Below are 25,351 nucleotides of genomic sequence, written 5' to 3'. Positions count from 1 at the left end.
TAAAGATGTTCTTTCTTCGAGATTGCGACGGGACCCGACGACGGAGGCAGCTGATGGTCGCTAACGGAACAGTAAACCAGACGGGACTCCGCGGATAGGGAAAAAGAAAAGACGCGTCTATTTACAAGCGGAGCTATTTTCCGAATCCTTGCAAGAGGTCACCACAGTGCTCTCTTTCCCGTCTTCCTTCCTCTCAAATCTCCCCTACGCCAGCCCACACGAGCGCCGCCAGTCACTAGGAGGTGTTGCGCCAGTCCACCCAGACCACGGTGTAACCCAGACACAGGGGCCAACGTGCAAACGCAAACACGCACAAAAAAGAAAACGAAACTCAGTCCCGTTCCCGCGTTCATTCACGGTGATGGCAGGGCCGATTCTCAAAGATAACCCACACCGCCTGGTGGTAGTTAGAACATTGCAGAGGGGAAGAAAATTGGCTTAGAAGGGCAAAGGGACGAATTATACTTTTGTTTTTAGTTTTTGGACTAGATGGCGCATGATATTTAGTTTTAGGCTAGGTGGCGCATGATACCGCCCGTTATAAAGGGTACAGTCGTTAGCCTCCATCCATCATCCATCCATTCAGAGCATCGCTTCCTGCACGGAGCGTGTGGCTGTAGCCGAGTTCACAATAAGCGCTAACAGCTCAGATGGCTCGAATTGTTTTGCACCAGAGTGCCGCGCCGAGGGCTGACGAACCACTCGGCTCCAATGCATATTCAAAGTGCGTGCCCAATATATGGCGGCCTTGGAGTAGCCGGAGGGCGAGCACTTTTGAAGGGGTCTATTATGAGAAAACAATGTTCCCCAAATACAACGGGAGTTTATTGCACAAATGGCTATTCCCTGTAGATAATAGGTAACCGTTTGAATTTGTGTAAAAACGTCTATTAGCTAGTAATAAAAAACGTACACTGTCTGCCATACGTGTTTATCCGTCCTACGCAAGGTGACGCGGATTGCAAGACTGTTCAACGCGGACAGGCCCACAGATACACAAGATGACCTCAAACACTGTGACTATCATAAGCTTTTTTTTTTTCAGTAGAGTACACATTGTAATAACCTTTCTTAGTGAAAGCGTGCAATGAACGCTTTTAAGACGGATTTTCTTAAAATCCGTCTTAAAAGATGTCATAAACCTGTTCATATGTTCATTTTTGTCTTAAAGAACACCACGGGTTTCTATAATTTTATCATATCATTTAATGAAAGTAGCTTCGCAAAGAATTGGGGTTGATTCAGTGGATCTTTTTATCGGAAAAATCTTAAAGGCTGGATAGCTTCCTAAAATAACGTTTAAGAGGTACGATGTAAGCTGCTAAGACCACACCCTTGCGCTGCAGGATTCTCAAGGACTATCATTATGTGGAGCGTTCTAAGTCGGTCTATCGCCGCTGTTCAAAACTTAATTCTAACACTGGCGAACAGACAGCAGGGAATTTGCCCATTTCCGTATCTGGAATGCGCACAGCTCAAGAGAATTAACGCATGGCTTGTTAGTACCAACTTCTCATAAAGCACCAGTGCACCCCAACAATATAATAGCTATACAGAATGCAAACAAATAAGCATGCATAAAGCTCGCCGAGCTCATCTTGCGCGCAAGCTACGAGCCCCCGAAGGACGAATTTGTCAAAACACTTGTCCTGCGGGCCCCGTGCGTGGATCAGCAAAGAGCGAGCAGACCCTGCAACAATCGATGCGCTTGAATCTTAGTTATCGTTTGCTCTACAAACTACTTCTAGCGACACCCACGTGAAATATTCAGGACACGTTTATTAAGAGTTGAACATAAATTGCAGAGCGACGCGGAGCACATATTACCCCCCGCGTTTATTAGGTGTAAGTTGTGTTCTTTACAACGTTGGGAGTATGCCCGAAAACGAGAGGTTACTTCACTCGCCACTGAGAAACGAGGCCTTCCTTTTGTTACCGGTGAAGTTGAGATCGTCATTTTTGTCGTAGTCGTCTATAATTACTTTCGCCGTCTTCGTCACTGGTTGTGTTATTGTCATTGTCGGTCGGCCAGAATACCGCCTCGAAGTCATTATGCATTTTTCTTTGATAATTCAATGTATCAACAAAACAAATTTTACTTTTCCCACGTAATATCTAAATGACAACCCAATTGATCGAACAAAACTAATTTTACTTTCTTCCAACGTAATATCTAGGTCTTTGAACTTTTTGTTAAAACATTATGTGACTGCACAATGTACTTTTCTAATATTCAATTTATTTTCAAGCCCCCAAAGCTTGGATGAACTCGTACGTAGACTGCACACCAATTCAGGCATGTAGACGCTGCTCAGTTTTGGGCGGCCTGTTTGGCAAACGTTAGCAAAGTATGTGGCGTCCTATAGTCATTGGCAGGCAGAGAACGACAGGATCTGCTCTTCAGTTGGCACGTCTCCAGCGTCAGCTTTCGACCTTCGATAAGCGTTCGGCTTGTCGCGTCCAACTTTCACGCGCAACCAAAGCACGTCGGAAGGCAACGTGCGCGTGCTGTAGGTCGAGGGTTTCGAAAGGAGCGCCCAGCTGCATTTATTTTGTTATTGGCTATATGCGAACCTACCGCCAAAGTTTTCAAAATTTTACGGCAATCGGCCGGGTGCATTCAGAGGAGAACGGTATCGCGGGATCGGTCTTCCAAATTTCAATCGAACCGTTCCTGAGAGTGTCAACTAAAATTTACGTACCAGGAACCTTGACTTTTAGTAAACTGAGCAAGCAAGATCGATATCATTTCACAAAAGAAAAACAAAAACAAAAAAAAAAACGTAACAATCACGAAGAACACGGAGACACTAACAAAGAAAGACGTTATGAGAAACCGCGTTTGTCATTTGTCGGGTGTTTGCCGGCCTCAGCGTTACAACTTCTCGCAGGCAGCATGGTAGACACCAATCAACCTACAAACGAGAGGTTCGACTTAAAAAATGCTCCTGTTTACATTGGGTCAACGCCAAGAAGGTGTTTTAATGGGTATAGTATACAACTGATCGCTGTCGATAGAAAGCCCACGAATATAGTATAAATTATTATTAAGATTCTGTTGCTCTACTTTCATTCCTGTATTGATTTTTTTCATTTCTGAGGCTCTGAAGAAACAGCAGCAGTACGAACATTAGCGGTAGTGCTGAAGTAATAAGATATTATCAGGAAATTCAAGAGAAGGTCGCTTCTGTTTTTGGTAGTTTTATCGTTTTTAAGGGAGGGTATTGTTATATGTCATCGCGAATGAACAGAAAAGCAAGGTGATTAACTGCTATATATATATATGTTTGCTTGAAAGGAACTTTCTCGAAGCCCGTAAGTAGCGGCCAAAAGACGCTGCCCGATTGAGAGTCAATCATTTGTATGCTTCTATCCAACTTTTCTTTAAAACAAAAACGTCGACTGACATTTTGAGACTTTTGAGAACATGTATTTCCTAATTCGTCGAACTAGCTTATTTCTCTTTGCTTTGTTTAAGTAAAATCTTAAACTGGTGAGCTTGTATAAAGATATAGTTTACAACCTGCGGCGGCGAGGATGTACAAGCTGCGTTTTCGGTTGGATCAGCCTCGAGTTTTGTAGCCTCCCTTGTAGTCAAAAACATTCTATCGCAAATTTTCGCGGCTGCTGAAAAGAAACTCTCCGAGCTCCCAGGGTTACAACTGTGAACAGATGCCGGTCATTCGACTAACTTGAACCCAGTCCAGAAAAGTGCATATGGTAAGCGCGCCAAAGTTGTGTAAGACTACGCCAATAAAAAAAACAAAAAACGTAACCCTCACTATATCGCTCAGTTCAAAGAATACGGAAAATAAATTAAATCTAAAAAAATGGAAGAAAAGATTCAACGCATTTCTTTCAGTATTACAGCTAGGTTTCCTTAAACTGCCAACAGAACCTATCTTATGTATATTTTTCATTGAGTAATGCTTGAGCGCGCTCAGCCCGATGCGTTTTCTGCAGCCCCTTTCATGGCGTCTTTACGCTGAGATTAAAACAAAAATTATGGGGTCATGACGTGTTTTGTTTTGTCGGCGTCCTTTTGTCGAAAACATAAACGTTTGCGCCAACTAAAACACTTGCTAAGCCGTCCACACAAAAAACGAGCCGAGACCGAAAATAGCGGCCCCTAAGGGAGGTGCATTAGCGGCTGCGTTCGAACACCAACAAAATGTGACGTTTCAAAACAAAACTAGAGCTATTGCTTCCAACATTTTTTTAGATTTGACCTGGTTTCGTGTGTGCGCCTGCATATGTGCGTGTGTCAGTTCGTGCGTGTGCGTATGCATGTGCGTGTGTATACGTGCGTGCCTGTGTGTGTGTACGTTACGTCCACGGGACACACAACGCATAGAGAAAGCCGCTAAACATTAAAATCATAAACAGACTATACAAGAAAGACTGATGAGACCGAAAATTCGCGATACGGGGAAGGGGAAGCGAGCTGGTCGGTGATATAACCGTAGCAAAGCATGAATCAAAGATAAGGCAGGTGTTTCTGCTTAACTTAGTTTCGAGCCCAGAATCGGCATACATTTGTGCCGCAAATGTTCACAAAAGCACCAGTAAAAATGGTCGAATGTCGCTTTGTGCTGTTCACGCGACAAAAGTTTGAAGGTTAGAAATAACAACCTCACCAGATACCAGCGGCCTCACCCGGGAAAGGGTGTGCGTTGTCGCTGTCGTGTCGTCGCACCATTATATTACGTGACAAAAAATATTGTACAATCGATGGTTCAAATTAACGCGTTGATATCCCGACGAAATATTTTTTTTTTTTTCATATAAATCCTTGAGACACACAGGCTCTGTGGCCCAACAACTATAATACTACACACTTATGCCACCCAACCTAAAGAGGGATTATGAATGCATCTTTTCTTTTTCAGTTAGCGCGACAATGCGAACATTTTTTTTTTCACTAAACAATGTCTTTTTTTTGTTTTTGTTTTTTACATACGTATGTGGGGTGAAAATTGGGCCCAACATCTCTTTACCCGCGTCTGCAGCGCTTCTTCTGTCTGGTAGAAAGTTTTAGAAAGATGTTTCTTCTTCAAGGGCCGGGATCCATTCAACGTTCGTTAAAGGTGTCGTGCAAACTATATTGCGTTCCATGTTTTGCAACTTCACGGGAGCATACTTGGACGAGTGAGATACGAGTATGCTCGCACGCAACTCCACTCCCCCCGGGAGCTTTTCTGTCACAGTGAAATGTTTCAATAAGGAAAACGAACAATATCTTTCAGTCTCTTACTCTCTATAAGCATGATTACCTCGTTGCTGGGATAACCACTTAGTGACGATATTGAAATGCGTTGAGGAATACCAACAGGGCAAATAAAAAGATAAGGGACAACTCGAAAAAACGAACCAACTAGGCGTTGTCTTACAACTTACTTTAGAGAAATAAAAAAATTGTACATCCGCGAAAGCACGAAAAAAACCATTGCACCGGTATTACGAACCAGTCGTCCCACACTAAACCAGTTTTGCTATCTCGCGTTTATCCGATGCAGTTGACGATGAACTGATCCACGTGTTCTCCTCGCACTATGAAATGTAGAACACCTCATAAATGTCATCCGGCCTCTGGTTGCCGAGCCGCGCCATGATCTTCGTGCCAGTGAACTGTGGCACACCCTGAAGGAGGTGACCTCACAGCTATATCACAGTCAATGTGTGCTCCAGCAATTTACCATTAATCAGTCTACCGGACCGTCCGATGTGAATATCCAGTGAGCCTTTCTTCGAAAGCGATTCTCTCCGGTGGTCTCGTTTCTGGTCAGCTTTTCTCCTTCGCCTAACAGCCTTTTGCCACTCTACCGGGATAAGAAAAAACAAAAAACTATCCTGTCTTTAAGATCACCACTCACCTGGGGCTTAACGGAAGCTAACGAAAAGTGTAAAATACACAAAACGTAAATTTATTTTTTGTCGTTTTTTTTTTTAATTATGATTGCTGACATTTGCGTTTTTCGGGTAAATTCAAAAAGACGAAAACTGTACCCATGAATGTTTTTTGGTATGTTCTTTTTTTTCTTCACAAACACCTTAGTCATGTGCATCACTTGTACATAGAACTTAAGACAGGAAATTTCCATGGCATGAAAGTTCTAAGACAAGCAGACATTTTACAATTTTTGAACAAGAAAGTATGCTCAAAAAGTTCCGTGAAGACCCAAGTCATACCTTCTTTGGATTGATAAACCGTGTGTTTGTGACCGCACTCGTCGTTTATTGTTTTTGTTTTTCCCTTTAATTCCTTATGATGAACGAGCCACACTATGAAGACTGTTTTGGATAAACAGAGGTGTCCGTATTCAGGAGGCTTGGTGAAGGGGTACACAAAATGACAGTCGCTAGACTAAGAAAAAAGAAAAGACGAAGGCCATACCTGAGTCAGGAATATGAAGACCTTGAAGGACTGCTCGCTTCCGTCTTTACGAGGCAGGTTGAGAACGGAGGATAGGTAGATTTCAAGACGAGAGTTGGCTGTTGTACAGAAACGAACCATTAATGAAATTAGGCCAAAGTCATCGTGATTATATTGGTCGGAAACAACGACTAGAATCTGCTGTTAAAACGTTACGAACATTTCATTGTGTGCTATAACTATCAATGTGACCCGAACCGGCTTTCTTTCTGCGTTGGCGGTCCCCACAAGCTCCTTTTCTCTGCATTTGTGAGAGTGCGAAGTATGGGACCTCTGACAGTGTTGTAGGCGTTACCGAAAAAAGTAACACAATGCGTTACTCTTTACTGGCAAAATAAAGGAACGCGTTATATGCCTACGTCGCCTAAAAAAAAAGGAACGCGTTACCATTCCTCTTACCGATGAAAGTAATTCACGTTATATTTGCATTACTTATTTTAATTACAAATTGACTGTAACAGCGTTTTTTTCTCTTTTTTTTTTGCGACAGCGTTTTTTGACATTGGGATTAAGGGCGTGGGCGTTAGGCCGAAATCACACTGCTTATATAAGACCCTTTTCATCGCAAACGCCATCAGGCGGTGCTCCAGTCTTCGACGTCCCAGGGAACTTCCGGTTCATAAAAAGTATGAACGAAGCCTACCTTAACACGGCTGCTTGAAATGTCGATGAAACGTTTAACCACCGATTTTCAAAGTGACTGCCAAGAAAACAAAGAAGTGCGATATCTGTTATACTTTTTCGAATATTATTGAAAACCAACTCGCCTTTTCCAAGACGTTATTTGGAACAGCCGAAGGCCTTCGTTAAATCTCCAATTTTGTTGTCCGTGTAGAATTTCTGCTTTCTAGCTCTGGTGACATAAGCAAGATCGACAGGCTTCCTAAGACGGAGCGACCAAAAATCACTTGGGACGCAAGGGGCCGTTCATGTTTGTAAAGATATACATCATACAAAAAACAGTGTGCAAACAAGAGCCGAATGCCGTGTGCCAAGTTTCGAATGCCGTGTGGCAAGTTTCCTCCTGGAACTGATTGCCATGCGGCATTCGAAGCATAGATCTCTTGGTGACTCGCGTTCGAATCTGTTTGCAGACTGTCTTTTGTATGATCACGGTATATGCAGTGTGACTCCCCCGGCTTTAGGCTTCTTCTAAAGTGGGACTTCTTCCGCGGGAAAAAGACAGGTAAAATTTTGAAGGTATGTGGAATGAGTGCAATAATTATTGAATTGGCGCATATATTTCGTCTCAGCTTAAGGCCAGGCACAGCCGGCGCTACGAGCTAACGGGTCCTATTAGCTTGTCGCGCCGGCTGTGCCTGGACTTCAAGTAAAACAAAATGTAAAAAAAAATTGTGGGTGTATTTTATTTTTTATGTTTTGAGAAGATGTAACCTATAACGTAACTACGTTACCCGTTACCCGAAATAAGTAGCGTCAGTACGTCACTCGTTACTGTTTTGGAAAAGTAACGAGCACGTTACTACATTACTTTAAAAAAGTTGCGGTACCGGTAACGGCGTTATTTGTAACGCGTTACCGCCGACAGTGGGACATCACCTTCGCATTCCATTTCTAGTTCGGACTACAGCTCTTTTCAGAAACTGTCAATTGCGCCAAAAAAACACAAAGGAATGTTTCAAACCCTATTGAACGCGACAGCACCTTGTCTGCTACCGCTACTATGTACTACTGCACAAAGCGTTTACACCTTATGAAAGATTTAGTCAAATTAATATTTTTTCTTCAGTTCCAGATTGGAACTTTAGCTCTCGCCGCCCATGAGAACGCAGTGGCTTCTATATTCACGGAAAGACCATGCACTATACCAACGCGATTTAAAAAAGAAAAAAAATAATTTTAAGGTATATTTTTATATTTTTTGTATATTACAGCAAAATCAACATGGCTATCAAAAGCTTCAGTTCAGTGTCCCATGTCGCCAACTCTGTGTTATGTTTTGTATAATTTATTATATTTTATGGTTCGTGTTGCGGAGATCAGTGGGCGAACCTTTATTCACTTCGCTTCAATTTTCTGGTTTCTGTTAAAGTTGTTTTGATTTCTGAAATGAATTACAGGCAAGGAGAGATTCAAAGTCGACTGACAAACGCTGACTCGTAATCCTTCGCAATTTAGAAAAAAAAGTGAAAGGACGGGAAGTAATAAATACACCGAATATGAGAACAACAAGATGCAAGAAACGACCGATTTTAGCTATGTTGCATGCTGATAACCATTTGGTTTTGCGTCTCCAAACCAACAATTTTTGCTTTAAGAGAAATGTAGATTCCGAAAGCAATTTCCCATCTGCCGATTCCTCAAACGGCATGGCCCCTTTCATTGTAAAAAAAATTATTGAGACCAGGAATCAGCTTGACCCGGTTTCAGCGCGTGTCAAGGTTAATTGAAAAACGACGCGGATTATGTCTAAAAAAAAACGCACAAAGACCCCCTAACGTTAGATTTTTCACCTGCCCGGTCATATCCAAACACACATTTAGAATAAAAACAAAAATAAAAAAATCTCATGATTTACAGTTTTAGGGTCAATTCCTTGCAGTATTTAAGCTATTTCAAGAACACGGCTTAGCGTTCTGTAATTGTACGATGAAAGAGAATTTAAAAAATGGCTCATTGATTTTGTTTTTGCGGAGTACAGCTCACCAACTATGAACGTTAGCTCCTGTTAAGTGCAACTGCAGAATGAAAATACACAGGATCACAGTACCTGTGTTGGCGAAGTGCGATAAAACTGTGCACATTGGCTTGGTTGGTATTTCCTCTAATAAATGTTAGTTAAGCGTTCATAATTACTGCTTATTTTTACGTGTCTTTGTAGTTGAACTGGAAAAACTCTTGACCTTTTCGATTTTACCGTGCTGTGTTTTAACGCTTAACGTAGACCCGTAAAAACAGTTGCTACTGTGTGTGTTGCATATTACAGTGGGGAATCTTGTGATCTACAAAAACTGTCTCCTTCGGAAGCCTGCTCATCTACTTAAGAAATACACCTTTTCATTATTCGAAAATAACAACGCGTAGCAATAAATTTGAAATGATGCCGGCACTCCTGTCGCGTTCAGGAACACGAAGCGCAGATATATGTCCCGAAACCCCATTGAAGCTAGTGTGTGAATTATTTCCGTTTCTAATATAAGTTTTCATGATCCATATATCTTATTTTACCTTTTTTCTTTCATAACTGTCAACTTCTGTAAGTTTTTCGCCTGCTTTCTCTGAATATGCAGACGGTTTAATGAACATACTTTGGAGGTGACCTTTCTGTGTGGTGACACAGTTCCCTGGATTCAGTGACAAGGTTAGGCAGACAAAACGTGTCATCAGAGGAAAGATGTTGTAGCACAATATATTGCAGTGCTTGTCCTGTTTGCACTTCCTTTAGTCCCCGTTTACTGTGCGCTGTTTGCCTTTTCGTCAGTATGAACCAACTAACCCACATCGCCACGCTTATTGTAGCACAATACTGACCGCGAGTTTCCATAAGGTCTAATTTAGACTTTGACAAGGCTAGCTAAATAAGCTCGAGAAATAGCACTGCAGGCATCCTGAGTGCTCTAGGCGTCAATCGAAAACATGACAACGGTAAGGCTCTATACCTATGAGATCGGGCCATGAAAATGTATCCGGTTGAAAAGGAAACATTACAGGATTCCACAGTAAATTTTCGTATTTATATGAAGATGTTTCCGCCAATTTCAGTGAATAAAATATAAATGCAGCCTATTTTGAACAATTTCCTAAACGTTTTTATTATAACAACATGCCTTATATAAAATTGTAACCATTATATATATACATCAACTATTAAAATTCCAAAATCGGGTATATAATAATAAAGTTTCTCTATACGGTAAAGTAGCATGACGAATTTCGTTAAAAAAATAAAGAAAAAGCTGATCATTTTGTTACAGGTCATTATTTATATATATATATATATATTTAATATATTCATCCTCCTCGTCTTCGCTTGGATGAAAAATCGAAGGGAGGCAGAAAAAACTGCCACGGAAAAGTCAGAATGAAGAGTAATTAACAAAAAGAAAAGTACTGGCTCCACTCGCACGCAAGTACTATAAACAATTCCCGTGCGCCTTCTTTCCTGTCGAGCACTCGGAGAGCCAAATCAGAGAAGTCTACAAAGGGAGCTTGCCGAAAGACGAGACCACGAAAACATTTTTACCGAAGGCTAAAGTCTGCGACGTGGTGTTGAGAATGACGTTTACTACGCTCACGTTATGCCCACTGCCAAAATGCAGACTTTATTTTGCAGTGCAAAACGTTTTTTTTTTTTTTTTTTTTTTCGGCCTTCGCTGTCTGAACATCGGAATGTCCAATTCGCTTTTGTTTCTAGCTGTTCAAGCGTTGTTCAGAAAACACGTACGTGAATTTAGCGTACAAAGGCCTTATGCATCGCGGCGGAAGAACATGGAGAGTGGAAGAACATCAGAAATTTCGAAAACGAGTTTTTTGTTATTAGTTAGAATACCTGCAGAATGAAACGATGACGGTGAAAACATAATTATTATATTGGTTTCGATCGTGTATTACTTTAAAGTGACTCTGAACCACTAGAGGAAAATATTTTATTTGATTATCGGAACCCTGCGCATGTGTATGAAGGATTTAGAGGCTGGGGCACTGTTCAGAACAAAGTATGCGATCACGAGAAATCAATATCCCTGCCTGAATTTAGTCAAGAATGAGGATAAATGACGCTCGCAAAATTAGATATGCCCCCTACTAACCAAGTTGGATTCATATCGGCTGGGTACTTAATACCGCAGAAGAGTGTTGTTGGCGAGGTTCAGCTCGCTAAATACGGATCAGACAGAACTGATTGGAAATCGGCTAATTTGAATAGGAATGACGCGCTGTTGCGTCCATAGTCAGAGGAATCGTCGAGGCAGAAACAGCAAGAATTTACATTTTGGCTGTGGTGCCTACGACGTAATTTCTAATTTCAGAATGTATCGGGCTTACAGTAAACGTAAGAGGAGATTCCGCAGCAGCAGCATGTACAAGAATATCCTCCTAAAAAAATAAAAAATAAAAGCGTTAAAGGCTTTTTTTTTTTAACGGTTTGGTTGTCGTTTCCAAAGTTATTTCTTTATTTTAAAAGGATACAGCAGGTCGCGAGGTTGTAGCACACTTGTGATGCCGCGGCTACTTTTAATGGCAGTTAAGTGGGACTGAAGTCAAACTGGACTACAGCTAAGGGTGTCCGACGGACATCCTAAGCAGCAGTTAGACTTCAGTATGATTATATATGTTACTGCCAACTATACCCTAGTTACACGGGCACCCTTAACCACACTTACGTCTGACCTCAGTCACACTTAACTGCGATTATGGGTGGCCGTGTATATAAGGTATGACGCTTTGATGTGCAACTTTTGTGTGGAAACAGCGTGAGCGTACAGCTGTTCTCACCTAAGTGCAGCCGGTTTTCAATCAGCTGCGAAAAGGGGAAGACGAGGTCTTCGGACGCGAACGCAGTCGACAGGGTCTCGAAAGACGGGAACGACACCAGACCGAAACCCGAGCAGAAGCGAGGCGTCGGTACGGACCCCAGGGACCAGGGCGGCGAGTAGTAGTCGTAGTAGTGCACTGTAATCAGACCGGCGCACGTTCCACAGACAGAGAGAGAGAGAGTGTGTGGGTGGGGTGGGAGGAAACGATCAATAGCGGGGGGAAAGGAAACAAGAATTAACGAAACTCTACACACCTGCTCCATCAACAACCATCCACAGCGTTTCGTTGTAACTCTCGACTTTTGAAGCAATGTTTAACAGTTCGCGTGCGCCTTCAATTGCCGCTCACAGTATAGAGTTTGCGTACACTTTAAAAGCAAGGGCTATCAGTTAAGTTTCCTGCATAACACGATGCAATCAAAAAGGATGGTGGCGTGCATTACCAGGAAACGAACACGAATTAACGACTCTTCCCACCGGCGCCATCCGAGATATGACAATCCTCAGCGTTTCGTTACAACTCTTAGCCTTTGAAGCAATGCTTATCAATGTCCGTTCCCGCAGTGTTGAATCTGACTACGGTGGGAGGGCTTATACATCGGATGGGCCCGTTCACACTGTTGCGACCTCTTAGAACTGGGTGCCTTGAAACCTCTTACAACGAGAAAATATACTGGCGCCATCTATTGGGTTGCAGTGTGAACTTGGCGGTCCGGCATATTTTCTATTTCTCTCGCGCATTATCCTTTCTCTATTGGCTCGAAAATCTTTTGCCAACGTTATAAACGAGCCTTTCTTAGAGGTATTACGCACATTTGACCTCGGAAATCCCGCGAAACCTTCGCTCTTGTGAGGGGCATTTCCAGGGTTACCGTATAGATGGCGCCAATGTGCCAGTGTGTTCCCTCGTCCTCAGAAATTTTAAGATGTTTCAACAGGTCTCTTCTGTCTCGATCGTACTCGGTTGCAAGAGTGTGAACGGGCCTCAAGGGTTGCTTTGTCTGGTTACTTGGCCTTGACGACACACAGTGGTGTCTCTACGTAAGCCCCAGCAACGTTGTCAAAAGTGGTCAAGCTACTCCGCTGATTGACGTAGCATTTGCAGCAACTCGTCACCATTTTTGAGCAGTTCACAAATAATAGCGTCGCCCAAGAAGCATCTCCGGAACTTCGCAGCTTAGAAATAATCTAAGCGGGCACCATCACTCTAAAAATGGCGCTCCCTCAAGCGTGCTTTTGATGCGCCCTTTGCTGTCCCTGTATTCATACGTGACCACATTCGAAAATGTAATGCTGCTTAGCAGACTCAATCCTGTAGGTGAATGGCAACAAAGTGCTCTGATTCTATTAGCATCTGTGTCAAGAAAACACTATAGTCGCTGATATCGCTGATATCCCGTGCATCCTATCATCGCTCCGCAGCCAATGACATTGTTGCATTTACTGATAAAGAAGTCGGAGAACCAACAACGAAACAAGCGGCGCCGAGCTAAGAAGCCACGCTCTCCGCTTCTTCAGCTGTCAGTGACTCTAGCGAGGCGACTACAGCAAAGACTGACAGACAACCAGAAGAACTCGGTATATTCCGTTCAGTAGTAATTTATTTACAACACAAGATTCGAAATCATCGTGTCATAGTTTGCCTTCATTCGATTCATGCCGTCTAAAAAAGATGCTTTGTCGCGTCTAAGGCAAAAGGGGAAAGAGCTTACCATCTCCGTAGAGGACGTTGTTGGGGTTGTCGTTCACGCCTTCGTTCAGCTCGGACAATATTCCGTTCGAAGGCGACGATCCGAGAAACGGTCTGGACATGTCTTCGTCGTACACAGTCCTTTGTAAAGTCTCCACGTATAGCTTCACATAGTCGACCCGGTGCTCCTGTGTTAGTAGCCTAGAAAATCGAAGCTAGTTCTAATATCGGAATCAAACCTTTTTAAGAGAAATATTTCTGTACATCATCAAGTTGGCCGTTTAGCTTCCCTGCATGGAGGGTGCTGAAGACTGTCGGCAATTACTCGTGCCTGCGGATTAAATCTTTATATAATTCCTTCTTATTGTTTAGAAGACTAGCATAGTTTAATATACGAACGTAATCGTCGACTCAAAGCTGGCATTTCCAGGAAATCTCCCGAAAACGAAAACTTCAAGTGCAGAAAACGGGTAAAGTAGCCAAGAGTAGACTGATTCGAATTCGTTCGAAGTCAAACGTACCTTGCTGTTTCACGAAATATCTAGTCAACTAGAGATTAAGAAAGAATACCTGCAATAGTTAGAGTGATGTTCCTGCACAGCTGTGCATGGGTGTAGAGACCAGATGTACGTCTGTTCACATGCTCCTAAGTTGAACGAACGCGGACGCTCCTTGTAAACCGCTTCCTTTGCTTTTCTTCAAAAATTAACTTTCGTGTGACTGGAGCATCCCTAAATTGCAATGTTTATACGTAGATTTCCAGCGCTCTGTAAAATCTACCTCAGCTGATGGCTGCATTCTAATCGTTACACATTCGTGGGAGCAAAGATACCAATTGAGAAGCAGAAAACACTCACTTCCACCAGTTGTAAGCCATTCCAAGTTCGTTCTCGCTGTTCCCACACCACAGTACGAGAGATGCGTGGTGGCCAAGTCGTCTGATCTGTGGTATAAAGCGCACACTATGGTGAAACCATTGCTTCATCCGTTAGCGTAATTTCAAAGGCTTAACAAAAATATTTATACGGAATCGGTACCAGAACACATGAGCATCGCAAAAGCTACAAAGGTTGAGCAATGTTCTTTTCAAGCATAAAATTATTTTAACCTCCCCCCCCCCTTCTATCTCAACATTTTGTCCGTCTATTCGTCCGTCCAGCCGTCCGGCCGTGCATTTCCAGCCAAATTTAGCGGAGAAATTGACATCTGGTGACCCCAATTTAGTCTCCACGCTACATTTGGCGGGAAAATTTACGTCGCGTGACCTGTACACCTTTTCAATTTTCCCGCTGACTTTTGGAGGGAAAATTAATGTCACTTTGTCACGTGACCTGACTTCAAGAGATCTATACACCACTTCAGTGTTACCTCCTAAATTTATGAGAAAATTGGCGTCACGTGATTTGACGTCACGTTACCTACACATAAATTCAGTATCCCCGCAAAAATATGGTATGGAAATTGATGCGACGTGACCTAGTCATCCTCATTTTTCCCGCAAAATTTAGCGGGAAAATCGATAAAAATATAGGTTCTTCTTCACTACCCAAAACGACGGTTTAATATTTCTGAAAAAATTTAAACGATTGTTACTTAAATAGTTACTTTTATGCATTCTATGACTTTGGAGAGAGGAGTATAGCGACCATTCTTGCGGACCTGCTATGCACGCGCGCTTTTAAGTGAAGGCGTCCTTCAAGTCAACATCATCGAGCTTGAAGAATCGGTTTGGCTTCTATCCGTCTCTCTTAAAACTATACACCTTCTAAAAAAATTATTGTGCCTTTACGTTCCTGTGCTACCCCGGGGGAGCCGATCACTACGAATCAGGGATGGACAAAATACATGCAAATATTTATCGAAATACAAATACAAAATACTTCGTCAAAAATGTATTTAATTACAAATCTAATTACATTTCCAAAAAAAGCATCTAAGTACAAGATACAAATACAACCAAATGTATTTGGTTTCCTCCAAATACTTTCCCAAATACATTCCTCAAAATTTGCGTCAGCGACTTCAGGGCACCTGCAACGGGTTTCTGGGTATCTCACCTTAATTTTGCACCGCACACTCGGGAGTTAGTGTGCGAGGTTCTAGTAACGTAATAGAAATATAATCACAGCAAAAATGTAATCAGCTTGGACGCAATAGGTGAAAAAAGTACTGAGCTTCAAGCAGCTTTTTTTGTCGATTACATTTTGGTATAGACCAACAAAGAACAACGAAGAACCGAGACGACCAAGACGCGCAGCACTAGCTAGAGAATTTTTTATTGTTGCAACTCGCACCACTCACGAAAATCTGGGCGACCCGCGCATTTAGAATATTCCAGGCAAAAATATGATTGGAAATCAGGCTGGAAAGCATCACAAGTTGTCACAAGCCAGTCTGTCTGTGAACGTCGATTTCGTCACTATTCTTGTCCTGGACTAGTACCGTAACCACAAAGTCACTAAACGCTTGTGCTTGATTGAGAGACACTGCATTCGGTGCAGAACGTAGTTTTCTTCCTGCTCTGGACAGAGGCACTAAATTTGAAGGATGTATTTTCGCCCACAAAATTGTATTTAATTAGACTTGTATTTGAAATACCCACGTTGTAGTATTTAAATACACACGTCAAATACATTACCCAAATTGTAATTAAATTCAACTGCCAAATACACAAAGTATTTGAAATACTGCCTATCCCTGCTACGAATGGAACTTGCTTAATTTCGAGGTCAGAAAACATGTTGCTACTTAAAAAATGAGAGCGCAGTAAAACATTGAGCGCGACACGATCACCTTCAACGTTATGCTCGGTATCACCCTGAAGATTTCAATTTTAACCATTTTTTTTTCCAAATCGCATATTTGCTTGAACTTTCTCTGTAGATCATAGTGATTGACTCCCAGTTCTATGCGAAAGAGTAGAGACGCGGTATATTTTGAGGGCAGCACGCTTGGCTGCTGTTGATTACAGTGATTTCAGTAACTTATTCTCAGCGTTAAATGGTGATTGGATCTCATAGATTACAGCGATTTGCTCCAAGCGCTTTGCGAAAGAATAGAGGCATAGTAAATTTTGAGGGCAGCCGCTCAGCTGCTGCCAATCATGGTGATTTCAATGAGTGGCTCGGAGCGTTAGGCGGTGATTGGATCTCACCGATCACAGTGATTGGCTTCGGTGTTTTGCGGAAGACTAGAGGCACGAAAAATTTTGAGGGCAGTCGCTTAGCTGCTGTTGAGCAAAAGAACACCCGCGGCTTTGGTTCTTCTGCTCAGCTATTCAAGAGCACGAAGCGCCGCTCTACGAAGATAAAATCGATCTTTTAAATACAGGAAAAAAAATCAAGGCACCAGCCATACTGCGGTATTTTCCTCCTCAGTCGGGAATGGAGGCGACCCGAAGCTCACTCTGGAGTGCCGTTCACTCGTCGCCTGTGTGCATAAGCACTAAGAGTGAGTTCCCCCTTTTTCCTAGACCGGCTAAAATTTCAGGAAGCTGTCCATCAAGCTCCCTTAAAAGCAAGCGTCAACCCGGCAACTTGACACTTGGCAAACAAGGTTCCAATCTTGGCGTTTCGTTTTATTTTTAGAGATATAGATGTGCATATAGTAGAAGGAAAGAAAGGATAAAATTGTGGCATATACGAATCCTTTCAACTAAAAGGCAGCCCCGTCCAGCAATATACAGCGTGGTTCAAGTTCCTTGTATAATTTCGGGCTCACTCGCTTCAAAATGCAATTACGTAATCTTCTTCTACTCTGTTGTACTGTTCCGCTCCACGCATATCGTTCCTATTTACAGAACAGGGCAATACTCCCTCTTGACAACATTTGTTATGTCTGATATTCAATCATATGCTTTAATAAACCTTATTTATACTTCTAGAAAATATTAGCAACTGAGCTTAAAAGGTTTATGCGAGCAAATTAATTAAAAACTGCATATCTGTAAATGCAGGCGGCGTAGATAAGCGCGGACTTGATTTAGGTTCAAGGAGCAACCTATGGACGTCCATTTGATCAAACTAAGCACCAGAGGTGCCCGACAGAAGCCCTGCGCTGGTCCAGGACATGAACGCCGAAGTCCGTTCATTTTTAGTACAGACAGACTATCGTTAGTCATTTTCATACACTTAGATCTGTTTCGCTACAAAGGTTGTATGATACGGCGGGCTTCGCTCCCTGTCGCATTATACTGGGCCCGCCTTATCATACAGCCAAGCCAATCTTCGGTGGTGAATGCAGAAATGCATGGATAATGATTCGACTCGTAGCTTTATCTTTTGTTTTAGATTGACAGCAAAAACGTTATTAATGTACGCACAAAAAGGCCTAGAATTGACAAAGTACTATTCAATTTATAGTATACTTTTCAGGTACATAATTAAAGATATGGTGTCGAATGATCATAAAAGTAGATTGTCCGGCAGAGAGTAGGCGGCCTATTATTTATTGCCTCGGCACACACAACTTGGAATTGGGGTGCACTGGCCTCGTGATTTTTGCTGAAAAAGTGGAGAAAAGCAAGACAAACTTCGAATTGATTGTCAAAAAAAACAACTAAGCCACTAGGTAGTTATAGTGCCGCAAATGGGGCGCATATCATTTCAGTTTTTATGCAGTCCTATTAGTGCAGAAGTTTTTAGAGCGCACGTTCCTCGTTGATTTCCCCTGGTACCTCATTACTTCAGCGTAACTTGGCATATTAACGTGCAATTTATGTTTGTTTAAGGATCGACTCCTACCTTTGACGTTTTTATTATTATATTTCTTCCGCACTAATTATTACTCCAAATTGCACGCCTGAAAGTGTAACGAAATAATAACGCAACTAAATAAGTCAAAAATATTGAGAGTGGCGGAAATTCACCATCTAACTTTTCCGCCTTTAAAACTGCAGTTTCGACACCCTAAAGTCACTGAAAAAGACTAACCATGGAAATAATGCCGACGCTTTTCCTCTTCTGCGTTGTCTCCTGTGCCGAACGTGCACGCTATATCTTAAAAAAAAGGCCTCGACGTCGCGAGAAGTCTTCTGCTTGACACAGGTGCGCTCGACCACTCCATCGACGCCAGTCCAGCTTACATCCTAACAGGATGAGCAGTAAATGCTTCCGATGGACTTGTTACCCCAACTGCGAACTTCCAAGCACACTGCACTGTGTGGGGCCCATACCTAGGCAAACTTCACTCATGAGGGCCCTCACTCACCCTCACTCACCCTCATCTTCACAGGTGAGGTGAGGGTGAGTGAGTTTCTGAACCAGGAAAATTCATGAGTATGAGGGTGAGTGAGGGTGAGTGAGGGGCGTGAGGGCCGTGAGGGCTATGAGGGCGGTGAGGGCCGTGAGTGCGTGAGGGCCATGAGTGCGTGAGGGTTGTGATGGCGGTAAGGGCCATGAGTGCGTGAAAGCCGTGAGGGGTATGAGGGCCATGAGTGCGTGAGGAGCGTGAGGGTGGTGAGTGCCGTGAGGGTAATGAGTGCGTGAGGGGTGTGAGGGCGGTGAGGGGTGGAGAGCCATGAGTGCGTGAGGGCAGTGAGTGGCATGAGAGGCGTGAGGGCCGTGAGGGCGATGAGTGCATGAGGGGTATGAGGGCCATGAGTGCCTGAGGACGGTGAGTGCGTGAGGCCCCCTTCAGACGGAGCATCTTTCTCAGCAATTTGGGTGTTGATGGCGGGTTGATCTCTAGCTTTCCCTAGATCAACACGAATTGCTGAGATGGGGTCCGGTTCGAAATAATCAAGCAACTCGGAGCCATTCGAAGACGTTTGAAGCGGCTGCGTCCAATCAGGGACGCAAAATTTTCACGTGATACCTCGTGCCGAAGATGATGACACCGAAAGACTGGGTTCTGGTTTGAAATCGATCGTTTTTAAAAATAAACTGTTTCAGAAAGGTACATTAGTATTCTCAACGAGATTTAAATGCCTAAAAAAACGTTTATAACGCGTAATTGTGTCTAAATAGTGCAAGAAAAATTAAATTTTATGATCATGATGGCGAATTGCAGCAATTGGTTGCTGCGTGTGATCGCGGGTGTTGCTGGTGTTGCGACGTCAAGTTTCTGGGCGAGATTGCCCCATCCGAAGCTGGCCTGAGTGGCGCGAGGGCCATGAGTGCGTGAGGGCTGTGAGGGCCGCGAGGGCGGTGAGTGCGTGAGGGGCGTGAGGGCGATGAGTGGCGTGAGGGCCATGAGTGCGTGAGGGGCGTGAGTGGCGTGAGCGCGGTGAGTGGCGTGAGGGCTATGAGTGCGTGAGGGCCGTGAGGGCGGTGAGGGAGTGAGGGCCGTGAGGGCGGTGAGAGGCGTGAGGGCGGAGAGTGGCGTGAGGGCGGTGAGTGGCGTGAGGGCTATGAGTGCGTGAGGGCCGTGAGGGCGGTGAAGGGCGTGAGGGCCATGAGTGAGTGAAGGGTGTGGGGGCGTTGAGTGGCGTGAGGGCCATGAGTGCGTGAGGGGCGTGAGGGCCGTGAGGGTGGTGAGGGGTGTGAGGGCCGTGAGGGCGGTGAGGGAGTGAGGGCCGTGAGGGCGGTGAGAGGCGTGAGGGCGGAGAGTGGCGTGAGGGCGGTGAGTGGCGTGAGGGCTATGAGTGCGTGAGGGCCGTGAGTGCGGTGAAGGGCGTGAGGGCCATGAGTGAGTGAAGGGTGTTGGGGCGTTGAGTGTCGTGAGGGCCATGAGTGCGTGAGGGGCGTGAGGGCCATGAGGGGTGTGAGGGCCGTGAGGGCGGTGAGTGCGTGAGGGGCGTGAGGGCCATGAGTGTGTGAGGGCCGTGAGGTTCAGTGAGGGTGAGTGAAGGGCTGAAGGTGAGTGTGACTGTGAGGATGAGGGTGAGTGAGGGGTTGAAGGTGTGTGTAGCTGTGAGGGTGAGGGTGAGTGAGGGGCTTAGGTGAGTGTGGCTGTGAGGGTGAGGGTGAGTGAGGGCGACCTAAATTTCCGACCTCTGGTGGAGCCCTCCAATCAAAGGATAGCCTCGAACAGAGGGTGTGCGATGACGAGTAGCCGAGCGCCCGCCGTCGTCTGCTGAAGTCGGGGGGGGGGGGGGAGCACGTGGACGCATTTAGTGGTTTGGCGGGTGAACAAACACACGTGCGCTCTAAGGAAAAAAATGGAGGAAAGAGGTAGCAACGACGCGTTTTACCCCCTTCTACTGACGTGCCAGTTCCACCAAGCAGACACGAGAAGGAGGGAGGGAGGAACGAGAAGTTTTTCTTCTGCCCCACGCAGCAAAGGCCGCCTGCAGAATCCGAAATTAAGACATCTGTCGAGAAATTAAATCCAAAATAAAGGTTAGTTTCGGTTTCACTCCAGAATTAAAACGCGCATCCTTCCGTAATTAATACGCTAAACACCGTTCTTGTTTTCAGGTTAAAGAGGTGACCTACGCTCATAAAATATTAGCTTCCTCGTATTACCAGAAATAATTTATGTCGCTCAGTGAAGCCAGCACAATAGACAGGCTCAACAGCGGAACGGGTCTCTGACCCCCACTAAACCCGCCATCTTGGAAAATGAGTGGCGCCACCTATAGTTAGTTGGAGTCGCGAATAGCCGTACAGAGCAGCTGCCGCAAATCGCGGCTTTGACAGCATTCGTGTTTGCCGAAATACGATTTCGCTTCCCGTGATGTACCGTTTCCTGCTGAGTGAATACCTCATTTACAGAGGTCAATTAGAGACCATTGAAGCCGCACATGAACAGCGTAAAAACAAAAGCAAACACTACGATAAAAAAAACTGGCGTTCCCCGCGTCAATCTACGACGTGCTTTGCGGAAAAGGGATCACATGGCTGCTATAAACCGCAGTTGAGCGGAATGTTTTATCGGCTGTCGCGAATAATTACGGCATGGACGTTTACTTTTTACTAAGAGATTAATCCCTTGGGCTTTTGAAAATACCATCCATTAAATGACGTTACTGAGAAGTCAACATACGGGGACTACTATTTATTGCTTAGTTGATCATCGATAAAATTCGTACCGTCAAAACGACGGGTTTAAAAGGCGGAAGCGCAGAGCTCGGAATTAATAATAATTCGGGTCGTGGGGATATTTAGACAGCGTATGGTTGGTCAGCCATTTCAAAGTTGCGACGAGTCACTCGCTGTATATGAGCTATTAGGCCAGTGGGGTTCAACCGCTAGCCTGGGGTCTTTAACGTGCACCACGCGGTAGTGGTACACGACCACACGCCGGTGCGATGCTCATCCAGTTCGAAACGGGCAGGGGTGGGGATTGAGCTCAGGATCCCCATGGGTTCTGTAGGGCGAGCTTTCACTCCACGTGCTTCGAGCTACTCGGTACAGTGTTCCACTCGGCCTACTTGGTACAGTGTTCCACTCGGCCACCGATCCCTCCTAGCTCGGGATAGACCGATCTCACCAAGCTTTTCGCACATGCGTGAGCCAGCCATAAGTTTAGTTCAGAGGGGGCAGGCAGGAGTGCACGAGGCGGCTTCTGCCGTTCCGTGCTCCACACGCGCAGTGCGAGATTGTCGCACGCGCAGAACGACTAAAGTTCCCTCGATGCATTGCGGCAGCGGTGGCGTAGTCAAACTTGCTGGTGAGATCGGTAAATTGATGATCGGTGTAGTGTACGTTCATGTAGTGAGACCTTTATTTTTGGGGGGATCGGTGGCCGAGTGGTCTAGCGCACACCAGCTCGGAGCACGTGGGGCGAAAGCTCGCGCTGCAGGACCCAGGCATCCTGGGTTCGAGCCCTACCCCTGCCCGTTTGGATCTGGATGAGCATCGTACCGGCGTGCGGTCGTGTATCACTACTGCGTGGTGCACGTTAAAGACCCCAGGCTAGCGGCTGGTACCGCACTGGCTAAATTTCTCATCTACAGCTGGGAGACTCGTCGCCCCTGTGAGGCAGACCAAGTTCTAGGCTGTATAAACACACACACAACCCAATTATTATTATTTCATGTAGATATGGTGCTCTGTATTTGTATGCGCTTGTTATATGTGGTGCTCTGCTGATGCTATCATGTGTTGCGGTACGCGTAATGTATGCCCATATGTGTAAAATAAAAATGTCCGAAGCGCAATGATGGAGCGATCAAGGTAATAGTTTTTGTAGACTATGAATCGGGTGGTACCTAGCGCCACCTATCCTATATTACTCTGCTTGGTCCTGCCATCTGGTGGCGAGCGACTTAACCTTCTTTCGCGCTTCGCGATACGTATTTTCTGGTTACCGTGCAACAACGAACCTAGTAGGCTGCTTCGAATTATCTCTTTTGAGAGCTGCTTTTGGTTTTGCGAAGGCTTTGCCCCTCCTTCGTGACGCTCGCGGAATAAAAACATTAGTTTCGGTTGTCTCCGTTTAATATCGCAGCGTTGACAACGGTAAATGTGAGTGACTGCGCATGATTGGGTTCAAAGCGCAAGTTTCATTACCTGCACGGGAAGCTGGCTTCAAGAATAGATGCAATTCGTGAAGAGGTCGTGTTTTGTTTCTATTGGCTGCTCTTCTCGCCCCGAAAACAGTTATTTGTGATATGCGCTTGAAGCAGTTTACTGTTTCTCGTGCGATAGCTCGTTTCAGACACGCCTACGCTGCAGGCACTGGGGGGCCGCCAGTAGTCCCGGGTATTTGCCTGTTCGAAAACCATGCCAACTATTTTCGGTTGAATCGCGGCAGCGTTCTTTTGTATAAGACCGACAATATATATGTAGCATCCTCGTAAAGCCCTATTGAGCTCAATTCACTCAATTAGGGGGCGCAAAAATGAGATGGAGACAAGGGAGGAACTTTGCTCCCTGCTTTCAGGGACGAAATTTTCTCCCCTTCTAAAGGAACACAAGCCGCGTTTACAAAAATGCGACTTAGTCGCATCGAATCCAGTTGTCGCATTCAATGTGGTCATGTAAACGGCATAATGCGCAAAGAAAGCGCATAGCATTCAAGTCGCTAGACAGAGGTGGATCGAGATTGCGAGTGCGCATTCATTCAGCCCATGTAAACGGAGGTCGCATCTCATTTTAGAACGGGAATGATTATGGGAAGGCGCTCACTGCGGGAGCGAGTGAGCAGCTGAGAACATGGCGGCGGTCAACCTCGTCGGCGGCGTGGAGAGCGGTCCCGTATGGTCGCCCGCAATTTTTTCCCGAGAACAAACGCGAGCTTTTATTGCCATCATACGTAAGCGGAATATAGCGTAGGTGCTCGGTGAGGGCGGCCGCCGTCCAAGCCTTGCGAAGTACGACTTGCGCGTCCCAAGGGGTCCCAAAGGCTTCGGCGCAAGCACGAACAACACCGAGAGCTCCGAGCACTGTAAAGCACTGCATGGTAGCGCAGAACGGGCAGCTTCTACCTCGGTGCCGTTCCTGGCTGCGTAGAAGCCTTTCGGACTCGGGGTCCGGTTGGTCCGGTCGCGATCGGCGAGGTCTGGCGCGGCGAAGCACGAAGGCGTGCTCAAAGCGTGCGCACACACGTCGCCTCTGGTCCAGGTTGACCCGGCGGCCCGGCGTGGAGCCCTAAACCCTTGGGTTTTAATGTTTCTTCCGTCTCGTAACTTCTTCCACGGCACCGAAGACAGCGGGTACGATCTTTACATTCACTGAATACGTCGAAAGACCTCCACGTGCGATGCGCCGGAAAACGTGGTGCGGCTGGTGCCGGAAGTGCATAACTTCGAGCTTTGACACGGTGTGGCGCCACCTTCGTGTAGGGCTTGGTGTGCAGTCATGTAAACATTGCCGCGTCGGCTTCGTTCGAAGAACGAGTGGGGTCGATGCGCTGAAGTCGCTTTCATGGAAACAATGCTATACGTTACATGTTTGGTCTTCCCTTACTGGAGGAATGTATGGACCCTTTTTTTCTAAGGGTCTGGCGCGCTTGGAGAAGACAAACTTTTGCGCCGTATACTCAAGAAAACAAATCAAAGAACGAGGATGGCTTGTTGGCGCTAACTTCATCAAAAGCTCTATGCACGGTGAACGGAAACACCGTCAACGGTAGCGCGATTGCGTTCGAGCCGAAGAAAACGACGTTGTTTGTCGCCTGTGACGCTTTCGGAAACTGCACTGCTTTGTCACCTGTTGGCGCGCCTCGTCGGCCACGGAGTCTAGGAAGGCGGGAGTGGCCGGGTACAGTGCGTCAGCGAACATAAAGTCCTGCCAGACGAGGATGCCCCGGCGGTCGGCCATCGAGTAGAAGAGGTCCGACTCGTACACGCCGCCGCCCCAGACGCGCAGCATGTTCATCCGGGCAGACACCACGTCGTCCAGAAGCTGCGCCAGACGCTCGGGGGTGACGCGGTCTTGAAAGGCGTCCGCGGGCACCCAGTTGCTGCCTTTGGCGAACAAGGGCACGCTGTTGACCCGCAGGAAGAACGTCGCCCCTGCGAACAGCGTGCCCTAGGAATGTATCTGGGCATACATTTCGCTGATCACACTGTCATGGAGCGAGCACATCCAACATACAAGACATAGGCTGCAAACGACATGCCATGTTATCTAATGATATTCCCAGGTATAGCATGTCAAAAAAACACCCAACTTGACAAAAGCTCGGCAATCGTGGGGGCAAGCTTGAGCTTATAATACAGATTTGCTCCAAGGCGTTATTAGTTTGTGTCCGAGTACTTTTCCTTCCGCGTTTGCGCGGTTTTTCTCTGGTTCATCGCATGGTTGGCGAAGTGCCATATTTAACCAAAAATGCTGCCAGATACGAAACGAAGAACCAGCAGTGAAGCCCAAATCTGGCATTTGTTTCTCAAGTTAGGCCCAAAGT

General features: G+C 45.3%; 1 protein-coding gene across 1 annotated transcript in view; it reads right to left on the bottom strand.

Annotated features, from left to right (window-relative positions):
- Positions 1-24,822, bottom strand: part of LOC120837893 (beta-mannosidase) — a 73,054-nt gene extending 48,232 nt beyond the window's left edge. Inside the window, exons 1-5 of the mRNA XM_042292243.1 lie at positions 24,655-24,822; positions 14,476-14,561; positions 13,641-13,819; positions 11,888-12,064; positions 6,395-6,492 (exon numbers count right to left, since the gene is read on the bottom strand). Coding sequence (XP_042148177.1) covers positions 6,395-6,492; positions 11,888-12,064; positions 13,641-13,819; positions 14,476-14,561; positions 24,655-24,822 — 708 coding nt within the window. The remainder of the gene's footprint in view (positions 1-6,394; positions 6,493-11,887; positions 12,065-13,640; positions 13,820-14,475; positions 14,562-24,654) is intronic.
- Between the last annotated feature and the right edge of the window lie 529 nt (positions 24,823-25,351).

This window comes from Ixodes scapularis, unplaced genomic scaffold, assembly GCF_016920785.2.
Source record: "Ixodes scapularis isolate PalLabHiFi unplaced genomic scaffold, ASM1692078v2 PGA_scaffold0__279_contigs__length_252992795, whole genome shotgun sequence".
Lineage (NCBI taxonomy): Eukaryota > Metazoa > Arthropoda > Arachnida > Ixodida > Ixodidae > Ixodes > Ixodes scapularis.
Note: the sequence above shows the minus strand (reverse complement) of the source record. Positions and strands in the feature narration are given on the sequence as shown.